General features: G+C 37.3%; 1 protein-coding gene across 1 annotated transcript in view; it reads right to left on the bottom strand.

The window, feature by feature from the left end:
• MYO3A (myosin IIIA) overlaps nucleotides 1-22070 on the bottom strand; it is a 154572-nt gene that overhangs the window by 26151 nt on the left and 106351 nt on the right. The window contains exons 19-27 of the mRNA XM_040248540.1: nucleotides 21092-21245; nucleotides 19940-20028; nucleotides 17939-18068; nucleotides 13562-13641; nucleotides 12178-12255; nucleotides 8845-9050; nucleotides 5251-5362; nucleotides 2146-2308; nucleotides 459-582 (exon numbers count right to left, since the gene is read on the bottom strand). Of these exons, the coding sequence (XP_040104474.1) occupies nucleotides 459-582; nucleotides 2146-2308; nucleotides 5251-5362; nucleotides 8845-9050; nucleotides 12178-12255; nucleotides 13562-13641; nucleotides 17939-18068; nucleotides 19940-20028; nucleotides 21092-21245 (1136 nt within the window). The remainder of the gene's footprint in view (nucleotides 1-458; nucleotides 583-2145; nucleotides 2309-5250; nucleotides 5363-8844; nucleotides 9051-12177; nucleotides 12256-13561; nucleotides 13642-17938; nucleotides 18069-19939; nucleotides 20029-21091; nucleotides 21246-22070) is intronic.

The following is a 22070-nucleotide window of genomic DNA, read 5'->3' on the forward strand; positions in this document are numbered from 1 at the left end:
GAAACTATATCTAGATTTGAGACCAGTATTGGGGATGTTCATTAGGCTGGAATGCTGTACTTTGATAACCTCTACATCTATAGATCACAGAAAATATCTTACAAAATTAAAGGAAAAGCAGTGTTCCTGCTACAGTTCATGATTTTGTAATATGCTGGCCAAAATTTCACAGCTGTGCCTTTATTAATATCCTTTCCAAAGGATCCTTGGAATGATTTTCCCTTATCTTGAAAATAAGATCCTTTTTAAGAAGGAAAGTGTGGTCATTGGAGTGAAATGCCAACAAACTCTCAAATAGAATAAAGGACCCAGAAGTGGTCACGGGTGTCCACTGACATTTGATGCCTCACTGTTAGGAACCCGGTTAGGTATGAGAAAGACTGTGGGCTTTATTTCATGACTTTCCAGTGTGAAAAATCTATAATGTCAAGACAGTATAAGAATGAATATTATTTTACCTTTTATTTGCAAAGTTTTTCTTGTAGTCACATTCCTGGTCTTGAGCCTGAATGGTTTTTACTGCTGTGTTTTTTGTGTTAGCAATTTCCTTCCTTTGTTTCCTGGCTAGATGGCCTCTTGCCGCTGAAACATACGAAGCCCAGAGTAATGTTAATTATAATACATAATAAATATTACTTCAATGGGTAGAAACAAATGAGTTTTGACCATCAATGTCAAAGAGGAAAATGAAATTAAAGACTACAAATAGAATAGGTTCGTAAAAAATATGGGACTCATTAACAAGACTGTTCCAGATGACAAGCTTTAGCAAGAAAATAATTAAAGTACCTTTCATGTTAAGGGGAGTATTAATATGAAACTAAAATGATAGAGATGACCTAAGTTGATGAAAAAGACAAACTGGACTCACTTATTTATTTAAAATCTGCTGATGTTTATGTTCCTTTCATTTTTGCCATGTTCAAACTATTCATGGGAGAAAACCCCTATTATCTAAGTACATGGCTTGGAACTTTGGGCCAATTATCTTTAGAGCCAGATATATTTCAAAATTCAGATTTAAAGTTTGAAAAAAAATTTTAGAAAAGTAATTCAGGACAAATTAACATATATTCGGTAACATTCCCCATGGTGATTCAGCATTCCATAATCAAACACATGATTATTTTGCCAGAAAAACACATAATTGTTACTAACTGGGATGAATAAAGGACTGTGAATATTAGGTCATGTTTCACTTTCAAGTGAGTTATGAAAAATCTCTTTTCTCAGTGTTTTATGAAGTTTGGAATTGAGGATAAAGAATTAAATCTCAGTTACAGGGTTTTCATTTTTGATGACCCAGTGAGTCATCAAAAGGGCTTAAAAGCTGATGGGCTTTTACAGATTGACAGAAGTGGACCTCGAATCTCTTGAATGTTAGTCAGCTGCTCTGCCCACCATGGTAGTGTTCTTCAGAATGTAGGTTGCAAATAAATGGTGGATCATAAAATCGATTTACTGGGCCAAATCTAGCATCTAGAAATGAAATGGAATAAATCAGAATAGAAAACTATCAGAGTGCATTGTGCATAGTATGTATATTGGGTTACAGAGTAAAATACACTTCTTACTATGGATATTTAATCGAAAGTCTTTAAAAGATACTGAATCAAGCCATGCTGGATTCTAAATTTTGCTTCTTATAGAAAAACAGAAAATGAAATCCAAACTCTATTAATATGTTTAATAAAAACTTGTGAAATATGATTATAAATATTCTTTCCCTATGGCTAATAGAAAGAAATGGATGCCCTTTAACAAAATGAGATTTCATTAATTTGTCAAAAAGTATGGCAAGTGTAACCTTTGGAATAAAATAGGGAAAATGGTATTGTCCAATGGGTTATAATAATATGATTCTTGAAATGCACAATTAATTCAGTATCTTGCACAATAGGTCAATTGTGTTTCATTGTGACAGCAAATTTTAAAATTAGTCTGTTTAAAACAAAACATTTGTTCAGATATTAAAAGTGTCAATCTCCAAAACAACCATTCAGATTTAATACAGAGAAAATATCAATTGAAATTAAACACAAAACCCACATAAGACTGGAGGTTTGTAAGTAAGATTTGATTTCATGCCTACATCTAAACATAGCGTTATATTTTGTTACACAGTGAGGTGCTCTGAGTGGTTACCTGATTGTATTATTATAGCGCTCTCTTTCCTTTTCTCCTGTAATTTTTGGTATCTTCTTGAACCCAAGAATCCTCTGACACAGGCTTGAATCAAAATCAGCTTGTCGATGGCTTCCCTTCGCATTAAATTTAACTGTTCCACATGATAATACTTAAGGAACACCTTAAAAGAAGTAAAATAAAATGCAAATAAAACTTTGGCATGCAGGTATGAAACAGTCATGTGGTGCTCAGAAGACCAAATTATGTTCAAAATATTTTTTTGACTTTGGAAATCACTATCTTTTGCTTCTTTGGCCTGGATGTTGCTATCACCTTATAGATTTTTATGTTTGAAGACAGTCCCTCTTTGAGGTCACAAAGAGTCTGACACGACTGAACGACTAACACTTTCACTTTCACAGTTTAACAATCATACTGTTTCTTTGCAATAGGTATCCAGCTTTTGTTGGATGGCCCAGTATGAGTGGAAAATATCAAACTCTTTCATCAAAGTTTTAGCAATAGATACTCTGGACAAAGCTAATTTTTATGCTATTTTGAAAGGAAACAATTAAACTCCCCAAACTTAAAAATTCTTACAAACCTATTTGTAAGAGAGAGGACAGTTATAGCTATAGGAGTTCATTCACCAGTTGCTTACTGAGACCTATGCTATATACTTTTCTGCAAGGATACCAGGGGCACTTTCTGCAAGGATACCAGAGGCATTGCCCTCAGGGGCTCACAGAGTTGTCAGTGGAGAGACTAAGGCAGAGGGAGGGTCCCATGGAGAATGAACAACTTTCTCCCTGGGCCCAGTGGCCACTGTAAAGACCGGAGGGCTGATTTTCAATGATTCTAAAATCAAAATGAATGGAAGCAACAGGGGAGCCTGAAGACTTAGAGTTGTTCTCAGCTAAGAGTTTTTAGCCTCCCCCAGGAAACAGGACGGTATATTTTTTCTTTTAATGGTTGAGTGTATTAATGAAAATCACCTCAAAGAGAGTTGATTGAATCCACTAAGAAAGTCACTTAAATTCAAATTTAAGAGCTGAGTCATGAGACCTGGTGACCCTGACTATAGAACTCTCCCAGTACTTTGAAGCTTGGCACCAAGGGCCAACAGTTTAACATTACAGGTCTTGACTGAATTTAGTTTTAATTTCTACAAGACTCTAGACGTTAATATATTTAATCCATTCTACTGTTGACAATTCATTTAAAATTCAATCTATCTAAAAAGGTCATTTTGGTTTTTTTTGCACAACATTAGAAATGTTCTTATATTGTATCCATCCTAATGAGTTGGAAAAGGTGAAGTGGAAAAATACAAATGGCTTTAAAATGCTACTTAAATATCATGAAAAACTGGAACTGCAAAGGCCTTTTTACAAGTTAAAACTCCATTTGAAGTTAGGCATGTGTTTCACACCATAAATCATGAGATTTCAGCCAGAAAAAAATCATCTTTGTGAGAATCTGAAAGAACATGGTGTAAGAAAAATACAGATTAAAAAATATCTTTCTAATGCTCAGAAATTACCCTCACTGAATACTAAGGTAAATATAGACTACTGAATATGGAATATGGGCTTCCTTGATAGCTCAGTTGGTAAAGAATCCACCTGCAATGTGGGAGACCCTGGTTCAGTTCCAGTGGGAAGATCCGCGAGAGAAGGGATAGGCTACCCACTCCAGTATTCCTGGGCGTCCCTTGTGGCTCAGTTGGTAAAGAATCTGCCCGTAATGCGGGAGACCTGGGTTCGATCCCTGGGTTGGGAAGATCCCCTGGAGACGGGAAAGGCTACCCACTCCAGTATGCTGGCCTGGAGAATTCCTTGGACTGCTTAGTCCATGGGGTCACAAAGAGTCAGACATGACTGAGCAACTTTCACATCACTGAATATGGAGAACACTCAGTATAAGATAAAACACTTAAAAATTCCCTAAATTTTTACAGGACTAACTTGTCTTTTTTTAAATTAATTTTTATGGGAGTATAGTTGATTTACAATGTTGTATTAGTTCTTGCTGTACAGCAAAGTGAATCAGTTACAAGAAAGACAAATATCATATGATATTGCTTATATGTGGAATTTAAAAAATATAGTACAAATGAACTTATTCACAAAACAGAAATAGAGTCACAGATGTAGAAAACTAATAGTTATTAAGGAGGAAATGAGTGGGGGGATAAATTAGGAGACTGGGATTGACAAATAGATACTACTATATGTAAAATAGATAACTAACAGGCCTAAATTTTCTCATCTGAACATTATGAAAATCCTAACTTTTCATCTGAACATTATGAAAATCCTGTCCCACACCTCCTGCAGCTAATACAAATTTCTTGGAAAATGTGGAATTTCAGTCTACATCTATGGTGTGGCTGATAGCAGTTACTCTTGAGTGGTCAATCTGAGTACATCTGCCTTAGCTTGGCTCTTTCTCCATCCTGCCCCAGGACCGGCACCATGTTTTATCTCTTTATCTCCATCTTGTTTGTAATGCTCTGAGGATATCTGAGAAGCAAATGCATCCTTTTCCCAAGAACCCATCTGTCTTACTTCCATATTCAAAATGGATTATGATTTTGTACTTCATTCTTTAAGGGATTAAATAAGCTAAGATCTCATAGGCTCTCAAACTTGATCTATAAACATTCCAGTATTCAAATCCTATAGTGAGTCTAGTAATAACATTTCACTCCAGATAAATTTCAAGTTTACAACAGAAACAGATTTGAGAATTAGGAAAAAAAGAAAAACAGAATCCTACTGAATTCATTATGATTTTCAACAGATTTCTGACTATATTTGGTGGTAATAAAACAGAGAAAATAAAAAATTTTCTAGACTCGTACGTTCCACCCTTTCGGGCATAAATCTTCAAGATATATTTTTCTTGAATTTATTAAAAGAAATCTGTATGAGAGCAAAATATTTAATTCTGCTGAAGAAAGAAACCTTTATGAATTTATCAATTTTCTTTCCCTATTACAAGCTAAAGATTCTATAACATGAAAAGCCATGATATTTTCTTTCATTGCAATATGTAATTTTCCATACATCCACTATAAGTATTACTTTTTTTTCCTTGAAAATTACATGAAAACATTACTTTGGTTTTCCCAAGAGCCCAGTTATCAAGACCAGCTTTTTCCAAAATGGCGGCACATGTGTCAGGGCTCAACGGAGGCTCTTCACACCACTTGTAGCAGAGAACCTGGTACCTTTGAAAGGGAGAAAGGGCTGGTTAGTATTTCATAAAAGTTCAGAGTCTCAGGAGCCTAGTAGGTCCCTCAGGCTTCTTAGAACAATTCTTCAGTAAACTGAATTCCAGACTGACTACTTGTGTAATTTGTGTTTTTCACTTCAGTGATTCCTTTTCAACACATCATCTTTCAGTGATAAAGCCTTTGCCGGCTTTTTTCCATCCTAATCTTAAGTGTTCTTTCCTTGTGTCCCCAACATTCCCATCCCACCCCGGCCTCCCATTTTTCCTTCTCCCTCTCGGTCTCTTCAGCAGGCCTCATATTGAGACTTGCTGCTTAAATGTTAGCTTTTTCTGAGTTCTGTTTCTTTCTAAGCTCCGTCCATGTGTGTCTCATCTACATGCACAGCTCTGGCTGCTCCCTATATGTGGTGGTTCCTATACATATATCCTCAGCCCTGTTTTCATAAACAGGAAACACATTCCTCCTGGCTGCCTGCTAGACACCCCCACCTGCTTATCCCACAGACACTTTAGACTCAGCAAAATGCATCACATTTTCTTTCTTCTGCTAGTGCCTATCTCCGCGAATGATGTCAACCCTTCTTAAAAGTGAAAGTTGCTCAGTCGTGTCTGACTCTCTGCGACCCCATGGACCATACAGTCCATGGAATTCTCCAGGCCAGAATACTGGAGTGGCTAGCCTTTCCCTTCTCCAGGGGATCCTCCCAACCCAGGGATTGAACCCAGGTCTCCTGCATTGCAGGCAGATTCTTTACCCTTCTTGAAAAGGCTCTAAAACTAGGAATCTGCGCGTCATCCTAGACGCGAGTCATTCTCTCCTATTCTTCACTCACTGTACCCAACCAGCTTGTGCTTTGTTGTGCTTCTTGATTTAAAGCCAACACACTGACTCTACTTTGTTTTTATGAGTTCAGTTCAAGGTTTATATGGTGGCATTTGAGACCACAGCACAGGAGGTATTAAGTAATTTGGGGAGTTTGGGACTGAAGCAAAAATAATAATGAAGATAGTCATAGCTGAAATGTATTGTTCACATTTGGTTCTATCCGTAGCCTTCCTACATATTGCATCATTCAGTGCTCATAACCACCTATATAGTAGATGTTAACTAACATCATCACCCTTATCCACAGATGGGAAGACTGAAGCCCAAATGTTACTCAAGTGATGCTGAACAAGGTCACACGTTTAGTATAAGTGGCAGAATTGGGATTCAAATCTGGATTTTCTCACTTTAAAGCATGTGCTCTTCTCCCTTCGCTAAATTCTATTTGTGTTAGAGCTCTGACAGCCAAACAATTGTGCATCGGTGACTGGTGGAAAAATAGATCCAACTTCAGTAGCTTTTTAGTATAACATAAGGGCTCATGAGAAATAACTACAGTAAAAACCCAGTGTCTTGTGCAAAGTAGGTTAATATTGTGTGCCTTCCTTTAGGATTATCTTTTTGTTACACAATAGAAGAGTTTATCCATAACAGAACAGACAAAGGGTCTGATAATTTTACATCTTACAAGGCGGGTTAATCAAAGGATAAGGCTGGACAGGGAGGGTTATTTAGTCCTATTTACACCTCCACAGGGCCTTTGCAAACTGTCCTGCCTTCCTAAGAGTCTATGCCAATTCAGATGACAGTTTTCAAACTTGTGACAGAGAAAAGGCTTATTAGCCTTTATTTCTGGAGCTTTCTAGATTCAGAACAACTATTCACATGTTCTCCAGAAATTTAGTTTTTTCCCTTATTCACTTATCATGTAGTAGTTTGCTATTCTATAATAGCATGGGGTTGGAAACATATTTAAAAACTTATTCTCACTTCTGACCTTCCAAATAAGTAATGCTCAATCACTCAGTCATGTCCAACTCTTTGCAACTCCATGAACTGTAGCCCACCAGGTTACTCTGTCCATAGGATTCTCCAGGCAAGAATACTGGAGTGGGTTGCCATTTCCATCTCCAAAATAAGTAATACAATACATCAACTACAAAATCATCAAGAAAATAGGTTCAGCTCTTCTACAGTCCATGTTGTAAAACCATGGATAGTTTTGAAATCTATTGGTTTAGTCTAGCATTCAGGGCTCTCTCTTCATAACATTAACCTGATCAGTTTTCCCACTGCTGAACCAGTCTCACCCATGTCCCTCTGGTTTTTGGAGCACCAACCTGTACACAGAGATGGCCCCTTCCTGTCTTCTCCACAAACCATGCCCCTCACCAGATCTCAGTGCAGCGCTTTTTCTTGATATTCTCTCTTATCAGCCTTCATGGAGATCATCCTTCACTTTCCTAAACTCTTACACTACAAACCATCTCTTTGGATCTTGGTATTTATTACCCTGCACTCTTTACTAACTTTCCATGTCTATGGCTCTGAGAATCCTAACTGGATTGTTCATTCTTGAGGACCAAGTAAGTGTTACAATTCACTGTCTTCCAGACTAGATGTGAAAGTGAAAGTGTCAGTCGCTTAGTCGTGTTTGACTCTTTGTGACCCCATGGACCTGTAGGGAGTGGGGATAGCCATTCCCTTCTCCAGGGGATCTTCCCAAATAGGGATCAAACCTGGGTCTCCTGCATTGCAGGCAGATTCTTTACTGTCTGGGCCACGAGACTGGATACAGGTAGAGAAATAAAAAAAGGGGATTCCTTGGCAGTCCAGTGGTTAGGACTCAGTGCCTACACTGCTGGGGGCATGGGTTCAATCTCTAGTCGGGGAACTAAGATCCTCCATGGCACATAGCTAAAAAGTAAATAAATACGCTGTCTCATTTAACATCACAGATAACCTTGTGAAACAGGTACCATACAAAAAGAAAAAAATGGACTTAAAATTATTTTTAAAATATTAATCTAAATTAGGTTAATTCCAGTATATTCCAAGTACATAATTGCATTTTTAGCTGTTGAACTTCATCTTAAAAAATCTATAAGCCACATTTAAGGTCTATTGAGTCTTAAAAAAAGTACAGATAATCACAACTTCCTTTTGATTTCTAATATACTAAAGGTTGGTTATGTGCTTACAATACAATAAAGAAAAAAAAATTCACTGTCTTCCATAGTATTTAGCATAATGCCTTGTGTATAAAAATAGTCACTGAAGTTTAAGGGTACTTCTCTTAAGATTATATCAATGTTATTTATATTGATAGTTGAGCAAGTTAAAGATGAACTCTTTAGAAAAATGAAAAGTGTGATGATAAGGTCAAATTTTAATTTGCAATTTGAAACTCAAGAACATGTGGGTTACCTGCTTTCATGTACAGAATGGAGAATTTCCCTATGTTACCTGGGTCTCCCAGCTGACAACAGACAGTTCCAGCCCCTGTTAAAAGTTACCTTCTCTTTGGATACACAATCACTTTCGTGCCTTCTTTCTAGAACATCTGAGTCATTCTCTTTCTGTTTCCTATCATTCTTCTCAAGAATTTTTATACAAAATGTCCAAGGAAACTTAAAAAGAAGTTCACACACCGTTTTATAAAGTTGGCAAAAAGTATCCGATGTGAATATCCCAGCCTTCGGATTCTTGCTGTTTCCAGAATGCCCGTGTAGCGAAGCTGGAGCACAACCTTTTCTTTGTCATATTTTCTTGCCTGACGTTCATTGTTTGGCTTGATGCAGCGGATGAAGTGAGGCTGGCCAACCACCATTTTAGATAACAAATCCATCAGAGAATACTGTAATTTGCAACAAAAATAAAATTCCCAGCATAGCATATAAACACTTAGCAGCCTGCACATCTTTCTTTTAATTATAAGAATAAAATCTGAAAATTGAGTGTTATACAGTAATATATAATTTTTATTAATGCATATAATTAACATATGCATTAATAAAAATTGTATTTATAGTATATATTTTAAAACATACTATATTTATGATATTTACTATTAAAAATGTAGAAGCAATAGCTAGGAATGTACGTATTAAAAGGTTTCCTGTAAATTCTTAAGGCAACTTTAATTAATAGATAATATTGTTTTCTATTACCACAACTTTTATTAATAGGCTTAATTAACATGAAAATGTTACATATTAATTTCAAGGCTGGTGCTTGGGACTGGAAAGGCCCTGAATATTATTTTTGATATAGTGTGTTTGGAAGTAATTATATCCTCTCAGGGAAACTTGACAAGTTACAATATTTAGGCACACAATTTGGTTTCCTCCTTATACTATTAATTTCCTTGTCTAGCTCTTTTTGTTTTTCTAAGAAAGTACAAAGTCCTTGTCAGTTATCAAGGACTGAGAAGTTAATGCACTTTAACATATAAGACACAGTTACGAGTGTGTGTGCTAAGTCACTTCAGCCATGTCTGACTCTTTGAGATCCCATGGACTGTAACCCACCAGGCTCCTCTGTCCAAAGGATTCTCCAGGCAAGAATACTGGAGTTGGTTGCCATGCCCTTCCTCAGGGAAGACACAGTTATAAAACCAAGCAAATCCACTAGGTACTCAGGTACTCTAATCTGCTCTGGTTTGATGATTTTCTTATTTTAGAAATATTTTAATCAGACAGATATGAAAACTGTCTTCTGCAGCAATACTTTATTAAAACAGCAGCCAATTGCTGGATAGCCAGCAACACAGTAGGATAATCATGGTTCAGCTAAAAGTGGAATCTCAGAAAACGAGTGAGAAATGGAATATTTCCTGCCGTACCAGTAAACAAAGGATGTCACCGTCAGTAGCAATTGCAGCCACCACTGATGGTGAGCTAGTGAGCCCTGAGGAACTCAGGAAGGAAACAACACCTGCCATCTAAAAGCCATCAGACTGCAGCCACTCCCTAGAGTAAGTCAGGAGAAAATTCAAGATGTGAATATACAGAATATTGGCCCCAGATAGGTGAAGTGCATATCAAAGGAATAATTTCAGTGCACCCAGACTCTTGCATCTTCCTATACACAGAAAAGCACTAAATTCCTCAACTTCAGATATCCAGTGTTCTTTATTTAACAATAATCTTTTGATGCTCAGACTACCTGCCCTTTGTTGGAAAACTTCTATATACCCTGGCTTTCTCCTCGTCTCTTCAGAGCTGTTCTCTCAGGCTTGAAGTCCTAAAAATTCCCATTGAATAAAGCATAACTCTCAACTTTTAGGTTGTGAATATTTTTAAAGTCAACTCCAGTATGTCAAAGACCAGGATCACAACTGTTGAATATACGGACAGAGACAGCTGTTGCTAGCTGAATCTCCTTTACTGATGGACATTTCAAGCCTGGGTGATGAAGCCAGTGCAAACTAAATCCTAGAACTGGGCAACTGACAAAGCACTGGATTTGCATGGCTTCCTCATGGGCACTGAGACCCAATTGTGAGCTTCTTCAAACAGCTGGGCTCTGACACTATGGGGGCCTTTTCATTACATTTCCTTGTAATGAAAGAAGTGACTCACTCTCTAAAGTGAGTCATGATCACTTTAGTCCCACATCCTTCAGGCACTAGAGATACAAGTTTGATGGACGTGTCTGCTGGCATTCTGAGCAAGAGCTCCCTGACACTTTGGCATCGGAGTTTCTTAGGGACCAAGGCAGAGTGTACATTATGCTCATTCTCTGCAGAATGAAAAATGACCGAAAAGATGTTACATACTGTGTGGAACAGATACATATGTTACACACTTAAAATATATTACATACTATATGGAATATATCCATTTTCACTGCAGCCTGAGGTACAAAACAACTTTATGAATGAATGGTTTAACATACACACAGTGTTTGATGTCAACAACAGTGATATAGTAATAGTCTTGCATAACTCACTTAAAGCAAAAGAAATAATCTGGCTGTAAATACTCTCATTCAGCTGTGCTGGAGCCTGCTCTAAGGTGGATGTACCTGAAGCAAATGGCACATTCAGCATATAAATGCATGAGGTGATACTCAAAGGTGATTAAGCACACACAGTCTGCTACAAGCTTAGGACCTGAAAAAATATTTAAGAAAGCTACCCAGTTATTTTTAAAAGTACTTCATGACTCTGCTGAGAACTGGATTTATTCACTGAACACAGAGTAAATTTAACCCAATTTCCTCCTCTCCCTCCATGTTACATGGAATCAATAATTTCTAAGTTTTAGGTGGTATCTCATTCATTTTCATTGCCTGGTTAATTACCATTTCATCAGAAGATATAAACAAGACCAGGAACCAGTAATGAAGACAAGGTAGGTTCTCCAGCACACAGAGAGAACAAAGGGCTTCTTTTCTTTGCTATCTCCTATCTTGTCCCAGGAAGAAAAGTCACCCTGATTCCACGTTGAGGTCACAGTGAATCACTTCCTTGGCACGTTACTGTGTTTCCCTGGTAGCCCTGCTCTTTGCCCCATGTCTACACTGGTTCTATTTTTCTCCTGAGGTTTTCAGCTCGTCCAGGCAAAGGGAGGTATTGATGGAGATGAATGCTTGACACTGTCCCATCTGTCTGTCCACCCTAAGATCATCCAGGGCTTGAAGAAAGATTGATGGATATCATATCATTGAATGATAAACCTTTTTAGGCTTTATTCTAGTGAAAACATGCTTGGTTCTATGGAAAAATTGTAACCAAGCTATGGATCTCCCTTAAGACTGATCTAGTATACAATAATTTTATCAATAACGTACCAAAGTAAACCAATCCATAGGTTTTTGACAATACCTAATATATCCTATATCTAACAGATGGTAAATGAAATACAACAAAAATTCTTTGCTAATAGCATTCTGATATTTGTTACTTACTTTTAACCGGCAACTCTCATTTAGAATAAATAACATGCTTAAGCACAACACATCATAATGTCACATCTTACTCTAAAATAGGATGCAACTGTTTGTGTTTTCATGTTGGTCGTCTCTCTGGCATGACGAGTGGCTTCTCCAGTTTCACCCTAAGACCAAGAAAGACAGTGGTGCTTCAGCATCTGTTGTACTTTACGATCTACAGGGAGCACGTGGAACCTTCCTTAGTCTACCCTTTCACATACATAAAATGACAAAACGCTGAATTTTTACTTTAAAGTAATTGTTTTGTCATTCTCACTGGGACTTTAATCAGTTTTCCATGGGATGTGAGTATCTCTGACTTTCAATTCAGTTCAGTTGCTCAGTCATGTCCAATTCTTTGTGACCCCATGAACTGCAGCACGCCCGGCCTCCCTGTCCATCACCAACTCCCAGAATTCACAACTCACGTCCATTGAGTTGGTGATGCCATCCAGCCATCTCATCCTCTGTCGTCCCCTTCTCCTCCTGCCCCCAATCCCTCCCAGCATCAGAGTCTTTTCCAATGAGTCAACTCTTCGCATGAGGTGGCCAAAGTATTGGAGTTTCAGCTTTAGTATCATTCTTTCCAAAGAACACCCAGGACTGATCTCCTTTAGAATGGACTGGTTGGATCTCCTTGCAGTCCAAGAGACCCTCAAGAGTCTTCTCCAACACCACAGTTCAAAAGCATAAATTCTTCGGAGCTCAGCTTTCTTCACTGTCCAACTCTCACATCCATACATGACCACTAGGAAAACCATAGCCTTGACTAGATGGACCTTTGTGGGCAAAGTAATGTCTCTGCTTTTGAATATGCTATCTAGGTTGGTCATAACTTTCCTTCCAAGGAGTAAGCATCTTTTAATTTCATGGCTGCAATCACCATCTGCAGTGATTTTAGAGCCCCCCAAAATAAAGTCTGACACTGTTTCTACTGTTTCCCTATCTATTTCCCATGAAGTGATGGGACCAGATGCCATGATCTTCGTTTTCTGAATGTTGAGCTTTAAGCCAACTTTTTTACTCTCTTCTTTCACTTTCATCAAGAGGCTTTTTAGTTCCTCTTCACTTTCTGCCATAAGGGTGGTGTCATCTGCATATCTGAGGTTATTGATATTTCTCCCAGCAATTTTGATTCTAACTTGTGCTTCTTCCAGCCCAGCGTTTCTCTGACTTCAGCTAATACATATTTAGTTGGTCTTGGAGTAACATTTAAACTAATTATAAAAGAGGAGTTTGGACTATATCAGAAATGCATGATTATTTAAGTGACAAGCAGTAATATGAACATAACAATATCTGTTGAAGTAGAAAAGAAAGATCAAAAAGAGAAAATGAAGGGAAAGGCTGTTTAGCCTTCTCATACAAATACTGCCATTGTATGAGGAGGTTAGGTTCTTAGACTTACTGCCATGAAAAACATTTTCTTACCTTTGTCAGGTTGATTGATTTTTCTGAAGTCCTCATTTGATAGTTCATTATGTTTTTTGTTTGAGAATGTGGCAGATTACCTATGGGAATGTAGAGAAAATTCATACACCTTTTAGAATCTTTAATGGCTACAAGGTTTCCTCCACCTGAAAGTTAAAATAAGAATTGCTGATCCCACAATATGAATATTTGGTTAACTAGTCATTGAGACACTTAGAAATAAAATAATATTACTCGAAAATCTATAACTAGTGTTAAATTCAGAAAAAAGTAAAACTTCCAGCTTAAAAAACAGAAAAAGTAGAGGTAAGTGTTAGATTTCCTTTTACCTGCTACAAGATATGGGGTGATTAGGACAAAGGGAGCAATCTGCTTCTTTGTGTGTGTGTTTTAAATAGCAGCTGAGATTTTCTTTTTTTTAAGATTTTTTATTTGATGTGGAAAGTCTTTATTGAATTTGTTACAATATTGCTTCTATTTTATGTTTTGGTTTCTTTGCCACGAGGGACCTGGGATCTTAGCTCCCCGATCAGGGACCAACCTGCAGCCCCTGCTTTGGAAAGCGAAGTCTTAACCACTGGACTGCTAGAGAAATTCCCTGAACTTTTCCTTAATGCAAACATCAGCTTTACAATGGGCCTTAAAAATCATATGGATCATTAATTCACATGAAGTAATTATATGCAAATCAAACACGGTTGAGATCGAAGGACATTTTCAACCTAACATTCAGAAATATGTGCCTGGTGCTGGTCTGTATAACTGTATACAATCGAGATTATAAAAACTCGTGGTGTAGTGAAAATATTATGTCCTTTGAAGCCAGGAAGACCTGGGTTTACATACCAGCTGTAGTTCTTAAATTGTGGATTATTTACTTGGTCTCCGAGCCACACTGTGAGTCCATAAAATGGGGATGATAAAGCCCACCTCACAGGATTTTGACAGCATGACAGTAGGTCTGGCGTGAGGTGGGTGCCTGGAAATGTTAGCCATTTTTCACTCCTTGAGCACCCTTCCCACCTCCCCCACCAAGCACAGTACACCAACCAACCTACGATCCATGAGTTTATCATCCTAGGAGAAGTGTCTGAAATGTCTCCAGAATTCAGTGTCACTTCAGGAAGACAGTTTTCTTCTGTCCTTTTAGGCGATACGTAGAGGCTATGTGTTTTGGCAAATCTTTCACTTTTTTTTTTGTCTTTTGTGCCACTGCTCTGGTCTCATTCCCCTCCCCTCATCACTTCAGGAAAAGCTCTGGGGTGAGAGCATGGCTTTTCTGCTGGGCTGAAACTGCCTCTGCACAGGTGCCTCTTGAAATGAGACTCTTCTGGACACACGTGAGTGGACAGAGATGGTCACCAAGCATTGTCAGAGGGGCAGCTTCAGGAATTATGCTTAGTGGGTTTTTTGTTTTGTTTTTGTTTATGATTACCAGGGAAAGTTTTGGAAAAGAAAATTTACTTGGGGAAAAAATGACCACTGACTTAGAGATTTCTTGGAAGCATGATGAATATACAAAGTGAGAAGAGCACATTAATTAGGATAGACTCATTGCTTTTAAAAATCTATAATGAGGGGGGTTCAGGATGTACACATGTACACCCATGGCTGATTCATGTCAATGTATCACAAAACCACTACAATATTGTAAAGTAATTAGCCTCCAATTAAAATAAACAAATTAATTTTTTAAAGCCCTATATTCAAAAAGAAGAAATTTTCTTAAATCAATGACTTAAGTTTTCACATTAGAAATTAGAAGACAAAATAAACCCCAAAGGAAAAAGAAGAAAACAATAAGACAAAAGCAAAAAAAAAAAAAAAAGAAATCAATAAGATAAAATGAAAAATTCAATAGGTAAAATCAATGAAACTATAAGTTGGTTCTTTAAGAATATCAATAAAATTAGTAAATCTCTAGAAAATCTATCAAAAATAAAATGAGAGAGGACACAAGTTATTTATATCAGGAATGAGTGAACAGATATAACCTCATGATCTACAAATATCAAAAGGACAATAAACGATTATTATCAACTTTATGTCAATAAATTTGACAGCACAGGTTAAACAGAAAATTTTCTTAAAAGATAAAACTACTCTAAAGCTAATTCAAAATTAAAATAACTTGAATAGCTTTGTATTTATCAAAGAGTTGAATCTGTAGTTAAAAGCCTTGTCACGCACATACACACAAAAACCCTTTGGGTTCAGATGACATCCCTGGTGGATTTTACAAAGTCATTTAGAAACAAATAATATTCACCCTGGGGGCCTCCCTCATAGCTCAGTTGGTAAAGAATCTGCCTGCAATGCAGGAGACCCGGTTCGATTCCTGGATTGGGAAGATGCCCTGCAGACGGGAAAGGCTCCCCACTGCAGTATGCTGGCCTGGAGAAGTCCTATACAGTCCCATTCCTATACAGTCCATGGGGTCACAGTCAGACACAACTGAGCGACTCACTAATATTCACCCTATTTTTCCTGAAAATTGAAGAGGAAGCATTATTTCTCAATTCATTCTATGAGACCAGCATTACTCTGATTCCAAAATCAGGAAAAAAAAATTATACGAAAACTACAGTCCAATATTCTTCATGAACATAGATGAAATTCTTAACAAAAGGTTCGCAAATTGAATCTGGCAATACATAGTCAAATGCATCATGACCATGTCAAGATTTTCCCAGGAACTAAAGTTAGTATAATGTTCAAAACCCAATACATGCAACTCACCATTTTTATAGATTTTAAAACAAAACAAAGTAAAAACAAATAATCATCTCAGTAGATGCAGAAAATGCATTTGACAAAATTCAAACATGCATGCTTGATAAAGACTTAGCAAACTAGAAACAGAAAGCAACTTCCTCCTGATTAAGGACATTTATGAAAAACCTATAGCTAACATATCATAGTTAATGGGGAAAATCTGACGGCTTCCTCCAAGATCAGGAATAAGCCAAGAATGTTCACTTTCACCATTTGTATTCAACATTGCATCTGTGATTCTGGGCAGTGCAACCAGGCGATATGAAGAAACATCACATAAAAAGAATGAAAAAGAAAGGGCAAACACTTTAGTCCCAGATGACACCACCATCTATGTAGAAAACCTATGGAATTTACAAAAGAAGCTACTCTAACATGAGTTTAGTAACATTGCAGGGCAAAATATCAATACACAAAAATCAACTGGATTTCCATATACTAGCAACATACAAAATTTGAACTAAAAAGCACCATTTATTAGAGCATAGAATATGATATAATAGTAGATAATTTGACAGAAAACACGCAAGACTTGTACACTGACAACTACAAAATGTTGCTGACAGAAATAAAGGAAGACTTGAAAAATAAGCATATTGTGCTCCTTGATTGGAGGACTCAATATTATGAAGATAGCAGACATCCCCAAACTAATCTATAGCTTCAGGGCAACCCAATCAAAGTTTCACCAGCATTTTGGGTAGAAATTGACAAATTTCATTTTAAATTTACATGGAAAGGCAAAGGAATTATAATCACACCTGAACAACTCTGGAAAAGAAGAACAAAGCTGGGTGACTTATATTAACTGATTTCAAAATTTTTAATAAAGCTACAGCGATCAAGAAGTGTATTATTGGCATAAAGACAGACAAATATCAGTGATACACAATACAGCCCAGAAATAAACAATCTCTCTTCCCTTCTCTATCTCTCCAAGGATGCCCAAGCAATGCATTAGGGAAAAGAATAATCTTTTTAACAAATGATGCTGAAACAATTGGATAGGGGCATGAAGGACTGGAATGAAGGTCAATAAATACTCAAGAGGAAACAGCATTTGGGGATAATGAACTTGTTCACTATTACCTGTGGTGATTGTTTTATAGGAGTCTATGTATGTCAAGGCCTCAACAAATTTTACTGTCTAAATATGTGCTGCTTATTCCATGTCAGTTATGCCTCAACTATAAACTATAGTTGAATTATATCTCAACTATAACTCAAACCATAAAAAATGAAGTGTAGAGAATAATGTTAAACTCCAATAAAGAAAAACAAACCAAATTACACTTTTTGTACTTAAAAGCAAATGCAAAGATTATGTAGTTGGTTGGAACAAAGGCATGTGACTTTTTAATCAATAAGGCAGAACTCACTAAACTTGTGGAATCTTGAAGCATCATCCCACGCTGCCCACTCCTGACACAGCAGATAATTCTAAACTCTCTGAGGGTGACTGTACTCTTCTAATGAGAAGCTCGAACACTATCAAACTTTCTGGTGAGTGCTTCAAACACTTTACTGGAAACCTAGCTTGTTTACAAAACTAAAAACCAGCTCACACATACAAAAACATGGAGGGAAATTGCCTCAGCTTACCTGTTCTTGTCAGAGGATGGTTGACTAGTTGTCGAATTACACTGTTTTCTGATGACCTCAAAAGGAGCACAATATCAGTGGGAAGAGTGTCTCTATTTTTAGCTAAGAACCCACTTGCATTATAGATGACCTGTTGATAAAGTACATTACCAACACTGTCACAATCAACGTCATCACCCTGTCCTCACTACCATCATCATTATCATTATCAATAGATACATGTGAAAGTGTAGAAGTGTTAGTCACTCAAGTTGTGTCCGACTCTTTGTGACTGCATGGACTGTAGCCTGCCAGGCTCCTCTGTCCATGGGATTCTCCAGGCAAGAATACTGGAGTGGGTTGCCATTCCCTTCTCCAGGGGATCTTCCCAACCCAGGGATTGAACTCGGGTCTCCTGCATTGCAGGTGGACTCTCTACCATCTGAGCCCCCACATTAATAGATACATATAGACAGCTTACTCAGTGCTGAGTGACAGTTACACAAAGATTTATAATGGTAATCCATTACAACTTGGCTAGAAATGTGAACCTCTTCAGGTTTACACTACCTCTTTTCAGAGACAAATTTGTGCCTCACTGATTTTATTTGGGTGGAAACGATCAAAAAGGGTTGATTCTTCCCATTTATTATAGCGGAAATGTTGTGTATTTCCCACCTCTATTTGGAGGGTTGGGGCCAGAAAGGTATTCTCATTTCTATGATAATTGATTCACCTGCAGTGAAAAGACCTTTATAGAATTTGCTCCACAGCAGCGGGGTCTACATATACTGTGGGTGTTTTGTGTTTCTGGCACTTCTAAATAATTTTAAGATTTTTAAAGATCAATGTAACCCCAAGACTTCAGTAGGGTGGTTCAATGTTGTTGCTTTTATGGGGTGAATTTCATCCCTCCAAAACTACTATGTTGCAAATCTAACCCCCAATATGACTATTTGGATACAAGGTCTTTAGAAGGTTATGAGGGTTAAAAGAGGTTTAAAGGTGATGCTCTAAGCCCACAGGACTGGTGTTCTTATAAGAGGAAGATACACAGGAAATCTCTTTCTCTTCCTTACGTGTACACAGAGGAAAGGCTATATGAAAACATAGAGAGAAGGCAGCCACCTGCAAACCAGGAAGAGAGGCCTCACTGCTGGCCCCTTGATCTGGGACTTCTAGTTTCCAGAACTGTGAGGAAATACAAATTTCCATTGTTTAGGACACCCAGCCAGAGGTATTTTTGTTATGGCAGCCCAGAAGACTAATATAGTTAAAAATAACTGGATAAAATGATCATAGGAAATTCTTAATGATTATTTTAAATGAGACTTATTGATAAAATCATGTGCTGAAAATCATGAGAAAGGCTGTAACTAAAATATTTAAGGTAGATTTTGCTTTCAATGACAAAAGTCCGGAATGTTGACTAGAATAGACTAGAATTCTTAGGGTTCTAGCCGTTATTCTGTTTATGTATTTCCATGAATTCCCCTTCTTGATTTGAATATCTTCTTAGTCCTCCAATATTTATAATGTCATTGTGAGTGAAAGATCTGTTATTCTCTACAGAAGGAACAGAAGCTGTCTTCTGGGTGCAGGACAACATATCTGAGCTTTGCTCTGGTATAGGAAAGTGTTTCCATCAGTGCATAAACATTGCTTCCTCTAACTGCATGCCAGTCCATAAGCTAATCCTATCTAATTAATCAGCTCAGTTATCTGGACATACCTCCTGCCTGGTACCTTCTCTTGTTGGGAAGGAGGAAAGACAAAGGCTGCAGTGGACAGAGAAGCATCTCAAGTCTGAAGAAGGCAGTTTATACAAAAGGTTCCCCATTATCATTAACAGAAGGGAAAACTGCCAGCCAATTGCAGCCCAAGCCAGATCTCAAGTTCAGAAAGATGGACTCTTTATCTCATTATAACTATCTGTAAATATTTGGGGCCATAATTTTCATAGCTTTATTATTCAACAAAAGACTAAAGAGAACCTCAGTTATCGTGCTTCAGAGTTCTTACCTTTCCTGCATAATGGTGAATTCCAAAACTAAGCTCCATTCTTTTAGGTCTCCAGAAGTACTGTGATTTCAGATTACCTTCAAATTTTTCTGTAGAAAAAAATTTAACTCCAAGATTAAGCATGTTGGAATGTCTCAAAAAATACTGATTGACAGAATCTTCTCTTTCACCACAAAATGGAAAATGTGCAGTGAAAAAACAGAAAATTTTATATAACTACTGCATGTAAATTTGTAATATAATTATAAATGGTAAGGTAAAACGCGAGATCATGAATTTCACCATTCCATTACAATTGCAGTAATGGAATGGTACTACTGCAGAGCAGCAGTACTCAAACCTTGCCAAGCATCAGAATCACCCGGAGGGTTTGTTAAACTGCTGGTCCCACCTCCAGAGCTTCTGACTCAATAGGTCTTGGAGTGGGATCCAAGAATTAACATTTCTAGCAAGTTCCCAAGGGGGATGCTGATGTCCCTGGTCTAGAGACCACATTCTAAGAACAGAGGAAAGAAAAAACCAAGTACTTGAGATTGTCCAGAGAGCTTTGTGAAACACAACTGGATGTGAAACCATGAGCCTAGACATTTGGTATTTTGTCTCTCTTTTCTCTAAGAGGAGCTATAGGTTATTATTGATTACATAGGAAACACAATAGGATCATAAAGGAAGTTCTACAATAATTTTACCAACACAAGATCTCTGTTATTTCATGTCATGGAAGGTACATTTTAACATCAAAATCAAGTGATTAGTATGAAATGATTTCCCCACAACTTTGGAGTTATTTTCCTTTCCATCTATCTCTTTTCCATTCTGAGAGCTGTCCTTTTGCCCTGCCCTTCCATTTCTAATTTTGGGCTGGATGATCTCTAAGGTCATTTCTAACATAAAATCCTATGGTGAGGGCTCTACCATAATATAAGGTGAAGTTTAATATGGAAATTTGTTTAATTTATCAATGAATATTCCACCCTATTATAAACATTCACTGGTCCAGGTATTAGATCAAAAGCCTCTTCTTTAAAGTTAGATGTCCAGTCTTTGTCACAGCAATATTCTATTAAGTAACTTTAAAAATTAAAAAAAAATTCATAATTACATGACTGCATTACATGAAAACTATGTAGACGTACTGAATTTAAAACTCACCTACAAGAGTTTGGTCGGTGGCCTTGGGAAATCTACTTTCTTCATCAAGGAGGGACAGTAAACCCATTGGCTTCTGCAGAAACATGTCTAGGAGAGGCCGGTTATCTTCATATTCAATAACTCTAGCATCAATATCTTCATTTAGGTATTCATTCTATAATGGGACATGACAGGCACAGAAATACTTAAAGTTTTGTAAACAATATGTAAACTGGCAGAAATTACCTAAAATTCTGCTCTTCACATAAAAAATTTCTCCCTATGACCTTGCCCTTAAACTGAGGGTATCATTTTATTTCTCTCTCTCCAGATGTACTAGTTCATTAAAGTCAGCACTGTTGATATTCAGGCTGGCAATAAAAAGTTTCTATTCCCTGTATTAGAATTCCCTCTATTAGAATCTCAAGCTTTCCAGATATGGGGGACTATGTCGTTAGTGAGCTGTAATAAAATCATGTTACATAATTTCTTTTGTTAATGATTTCTTTGATGTGAACTGTTTCTTAAAGTCTTTACTGAATTTGCTACAATATTGCTTGCTTTTTATGTTTTGGTTTTTTGGCTGTGAGGCAAATGGGATCTTGGCTCCCTGATCAGGAATGGAACTGGCACCTCCTGCATTGGAAGGCAAAGTCCCAAACGCTGGACCACCAAGGGAAGTCCTCAAGAATTGACAGAATATTAATTAGGTATATCTTAGGGTCACATTTCCCCCAATTTCAGCCTTTTATCTAACTTCAGAAATGCTGAATCTCTCAAGAACATCACTTTTCAATCATGATGACATTTACATTATTTGGGATGAACAACTGTGGGTCCCAGGAGCCACTGATGGATGAAGAACCAAGAACATGCAGGTTGCCATCTGGGCTCTGCCACTTAACTAGCCACCTGTCTTTTGGAATTTTCTTCCTCTTAGATGTCCATTTTCTCACCTACTAAATGGAAGTAACAATCTCCATCTAACAAAGTAAAATAC

Source organism: Oryx dammah, unplaced genomic scaffold (assembly GCF_014754425.2).
Source record: "Oryx dammah isolate SB20612 unplaced genomic scaffold, SCBI_Odam_1.1 HiC_scaffold_10, whole genome shotgun sequence".
Classification (NCBI taxonomy): Eukaryota; Metazoa; Chordata; class Mammalia; order Artiodactyla; family Bovidae; genus Oryx; species Oryx dammah.